Source organism: Emiliania huxleyi, assembly GCF_000372725.1.
Source record: "Emiliania huxleyi CCMP1516 unplaced genomic scaffold EMIHUscaffold_225, whole genome shotgun sequence".
Taxonomy (NCBI): domain Eukaryota; phylum Haptophyta; order Isochrysidales; family Noelaerhabdaceae; genus Emiliania; species Emiliania huxleyi.
Window position 1 is genome coordinate 117,753 of NW_005200378.1, and position 4,812 is coordinate 122,564.

A 4,812-nucleotide genomic window follows, 5' to 3' on the forward strand; every position below is an offset into this window, starting at 1 on the left:
GGGGGGGGGGGGGGCGCACGCCCAGGGCGCCATTAGGCTCTGGCGCGGCGCCCACGGGGTGGGCTGCCCGTCCCCAGCTAAATACGTGACTGTGCATGTCTCGCTCGCTCTTACGCGCTAGCACTCGCTCTACTCTCCGGTGGGAGGCCGGGTAATGTAGTGTGCCGCGCAGCTCAGTGCCGTCTTGGGCCGGGCCACGGTCTATCATCGTAACTCCACATGCAACATGACAATTGACATGCTCTCAGCTCTGTCGGCCGCCGCAGGGCGCAGCAACCGGGTATAGACGGTAGAGAGTGCGCGTGCGCAGTCTGCACAGCCTGACATGCAGCCGCTGCGCTCCTTGTGTATTATCCAGCAAAAGCGAAAAAGTGAATCAAGCGGTTCGGGTAAAAGGGCAACAGTGCCAAAGTGCGGCCTGCGCACAGGCACCACAATCCACAGTGTACAGATTCGTGATGCACCGCGCCTCTCTGCTGACACGCTCAGAGCCGCAGACGCCGCGAGAGCCAACTCGATCGCCACCGGCGCCGAATCCCGAATGTCTACCGTCAGCGTCGCTTGCCTTCCGGGCGGCGCGGCTCTGGGAACTTGAGCTCGGAGGCGCGCTGGCGGAGGTAGTAGAGCTTTGACAGCCGCGGCCGCTTTCGGGGGCGCGAGCGCACGTCGACCGAGACGAGGAGCGGCGAGTAGGCGGCGAACTGGTACTCGACGGGCAGGTCGTCCGGCTTGCACAGCAGCCGGAACGACGAGCCAAGCGCGCGGTGGTGCTTCGGGGCGGCGGGAGCGGCCGGGTGAGGGTGCGCGCAGTGCGGGAGAGGGAGGGCGCGCTGCGGCGGCGGACCTTGGCGATGCAGACTCCAACCACGCGCTCGGTCGGGCCGTCCGACCCCACGTCGGCCGGCCGGTGCTCCACCTCGAGAATGTCGCCGCGGTCAAAGCCCTTCATGTCGCGCCACGGCTCGGCCACATTCCGGCGCGCCACTTCGCGCCGCTCGACCTCCTGCGTGATGAAGCGGCCGCGCTTGGGCGCCGCCTTGCCGCGCCGCCGTTCGCGGTTGTGCATCGCCGCGGGGTCGCCCTGGCGCAGCTGGTAGTACGCGCCGAGCCATGGCGCCGGCCGAGCCCACGGGTTAGTCGGCCCGACGTCTGCCGGCGCGGGCGGCGGCGCGGTGCTGACCGACGCGGCGGCTCGCCGCAGGAGCGGCGGCGGCAGCGGCAGCGGCAGGCGCGGCGGCGGCCACCTCTGCCGCAGCGGCTGCGCCAGCGCCCTAGCGAGAGACCGTGTACATCCTTTGGGAGTCCCCACTTCGCTTCAGGGTCCGGCTCCGAGTACCTTGGTACCGTACTTATTTTAAGAGCAGGTAAACAGCAATAGATCCGGGTGTAGTGCCGGATCAGTTCCTGGAGCCAGGGGGACCGATTCGCGCTTGCCAAGGGACCAATTGCTAGACACCCGGGGGGGGGAGGGGGTACACTACAGGGGGGCCCGCACAGGTGGGCGAGCCAAACTCTGGCGGAGGCAGCCCGCTCACCCCCAGGCGCCCCTCGAACCGGAGGGTGGTCTGCCGCCGCTGCGCGGTCGGCGCGCCGAGCGCGGGAGACATATCAGCTTCGCGCCACAGGTGGGGGGACCGATTCTCAGCAAGTTTGGCAGCGCGGGCAGTGTGAAGGATCGATTGCTGTACAACGAGGGACCGATTCCGTGAGGGCTGGGTATCGATTAGGCCGCTTGAGGGCCGGATCTATTGCTGTTTACCTGCTCTTAAAATAAGTACCCGACGGTAGGGCATCCACCACGCCGGCCCCCCCCGCACGCGCGCACGCACACGCACACGCACACGCACGCAGGCACGCACGCACGCACGCACGCACGCACGCACGCACACGCACACGCGCACGCACACGCACACGCGCACGCACACGCACACGCACACGCACACGCACACGCACACGCACACGCACACGCACAAACAAACAAAACGCACACGCACACACGCACACGCACACACGCACACACGCACACACGCACACACGCACACACGCACACACGCACACACGCACACACGCACACACGCACACGCACACACGCACACACGCACACACGCACACACAGAGGGGGGGGGGAGAGAGAGAGAGAGAGAGAGACAGAGAGAGAGAGAGAGAGAGAGAGAGAGAGAGAGAGAGAGAGAGAGAGAGAGAGAGAGAGAGAGCGTGTGAACGGGGAGTCCGTCTCCCCCCATCCCCAGGGCAAGCTCTCACAGACTGTGACACAGTGATTTCTGTGAAGCACGCTTCTGACTGTCGTTGCTGTCTGTGGAGGTCCAAACAAAAGAGCAACGCCAGGGGGGGTGAGGTGTGTGAGGTTTCTAGCCTACAGCACTGTGCGCGTACCAGTAGGCCGTAGATCCAGAATTAATTCACCAGGCTCCCCTGCTTGCTGCTTTTTTGGTGGGGTCTGGGGAGCAGGCTGCAGGGGGAGCCTGGGGTGCATGGCCCAACGCATGGCCTGGTGAACATATCACCTCCTAAAATCACGCTAAAGCCGTTTCCTGCCGTACGTACTTACCAACCTAGGCAACTTCGTAAACTTGGTTCCCTTGAGGAAGCCTTGCTTGACTGCCACTTGCCTGCCTTGCTTGTGAAACCGAAACCGAACCTGCAGCGGTAGTGTGTGGCGAGCGGCGGTCGCTAGCATGGTCGCTGATACAAAGACGGTGGGTCCCGCGGGGTAGGGGGAGTCCGGTTGCTAGCTAGCTAGTTAATGGGTGACCTGGGTCCCAAAGCCAAAATGTAATCTGTTGCGAGCATGGGTGCGAGTGTAGGTGAACCTTCTTTTCTAGACGGCTAGAATTGAGAGCAGCCTCGCTCTCAATCCTCGAAGTCGAAGGATTGTGAGCAGCACTCCTCGCAATCGTAGCATCTCTGACGGCGATGCACGTCGCCCCATGGTGCGCGTAGCTATGACAGGGACCGCGGCCGCGGAGCCGGCGGCGGACGGGGCTGGCGCGCAAGCGCCGGCCACCGTCGGGCCGCCGGGAACGCGCCGCGGACGACCCTGGAATCGCTTCGATCGCGCGCACATGGAAGACTGCCTCATTGCCGCAAGGCTCGCAGGTGTGTCGCAGCTCAGGTATGAGTGCCCTGGCTACGGGACGGCGACCTTCGAGCTGAAGTCCGCGAAGGCCGCGGGCGACCGCGAGCCGGTGCATGCGGCGGAGCGCTCGTTCGTCGAGCGCACCGCGTCGCGGAAGGAGGAGCCGACGGAGGAGCAGAAGGATGCTCGGGCCGCGGCTCGCAGGGCCAAAAAGGCCCGGCAGAAGGCGAACAAGGCGGAGAGGAAGGCTGCGGCGGCGGCCGCGAGCGAGGCCGAGCGTGCGGACTACCCGCACGAGCAGCTGCGCGAGAACGTCGAGTTCGTCATGGACGGCCTGGAGGCTGCGACGCAGGCGGCGCGCAACGCCGCAACCCCAGCGGGTCCAATATTCAGGTCGCCTACTCGCTGCCTCCCGAGGGGGGCGGCGGGTTCGGCGACCTGGTGTACGCCACGGTCCCTCTGGGCTCCGTGGCGACGAAGGTCGCCCGGGACTGGCTCGCCAACGAGCTCTACGAGCCGTCCCGGCGCGGCAAAATTGATGCGGCCTGCAGGGACCGAAAGGTCGCCGACCTGATCACGGCTGCCGGCGCCTCGGCGCCGGCCGACGCCGTGTTCAGCGGCAGGTTCGCGACGGGCGAGGCGCCCCGCCCGACGACCTCCGCCTCCAAGGCGGACGAGGGCGACGGCGTCGGCGGCGATGGCGGGACCGGCATCAAGCACTTTGACCTTTTCGAGCCGGACCCCACCCCCATGGAGGATCTCTGAGGTCCTCCCCAGTCTCACCCCACCTTACCTCTGCCCCCCCCCCTCCCCCCATCCCTCTGCCTCCCATAGGGCAGGATAGCACTAGCATATGCGCCGAGTGCGCACACTGGGCCCACATAGATGTGACCCGCCCGCTCGAGTGCGGCGCCCAGATATGCTAGTGCTTGAGAGGACACCACAAACGCGGCACGGCCCGTTTGGGATGTCTGCGGAGATTTTGTCTTAGCACACACAGTGAGTCATTCGGAGTCATTCGATGGCCAGAGTGCGATTGTGTGTGTGCGGGAGTTGGTTTGTCGGGAGGGAGGGGCAGGCTGCTCACCCAACGTGCACCGGGCCAGTGCTTGCACTTTGAATGCCGTGGGGTCCTGCCCGTGTCCGGGTGTGGAGATGCGAGGGTCGCCCCCCCTTGCCCCACCACTTTGTGTGTGTGGAGAAATTTACCTTTTACCTTATACCTTAGGCACGTAGGGGGCCGGTGCCGGCTCGTAGCCGCCGCCGTAGGGGGCCGGTGCCGGCTCGTAGCCGCCGCCGTAGGGGGCCGGTGCCGGCTCGTAGCCGCCGCCGTAGCCGCCGCCGTAGGGGGCCGGTGCCGGGCATGGTGCCGGGCTTGGCGCCGGTGGCTTCTCGATCTGCAGCAGTGAGAGGGGGAAGCAGCCGTGAGGGAAGCAGCCGTCGAGCAGCGGAAGCGGCAGGGTGGTGGAGGCAGTGTGGAGGGAGGAGAGGCGGGGTGCAGGAGACGAGAGGAGACGAGGCGGGCGGCGCAACCTCGTCGGCCCACTTGATCTTGACGCTGGTGTCGACGGCGTTCTCGGCGCTTGCCGACCCGCTGACGCCGACCTTCGCGCTGTCGTCAACCAGCTGGTTGAGCGAACCGCCGCCGCCGCCGCCGCCCTCGCCCTGGCCCCAGATGCTGGCGCTGACCTTGGAGTTTCAGGTAACGCCTTGAT

At 66.1% G+C, this 4,812-nt stretch overlaps 2 protein-coding genes across 2 annotated transcripts; one reads left to right on the forward strand and one right to left on the reverse strand.

The window, feature by feature from the left end:
* Positions 1-350: 350 nt before the first annotated feature.
* On the reverse strand, positions 351-1,066 carry EMIHUDRAFT_235791 (hypothetical protein; the record flags this gene model as incomplete). The annotated part of the gene is made up of 4 exons (XM_005779821.1): positions 351-418; positions 465-565; positions 592-770; positions 845-1,066. 4 exons carry the CDS (start codon positions 1,064-1,066, stop codon positions 351-353), a joined length of 570 nt encoding a protein of 189 aa, XP_005779878.1.
* Positions 1,067-2,948: 1,882 nt separating this feature from the next.
* EMIHUDRAFT_235792 (hypothetical protein) lies at positions 2,949-3,862 on the forward strand (the record flags this gene model as incomplete). The annotated part of the gene is made up of 2 exons (XM_005779822.1): positions 2,949-3,410; positions 3,491-3,862. 2 exons carry the CDS (start codon positions 2,949-2,951, stop codon positions 3,860-3,862), a joined length of 834 nt encoding a protein of 277 aa, XP_005779879.1.
* Between the last annotated feature and the right edge of the window lie 950 nt (positions 3,863-4,812).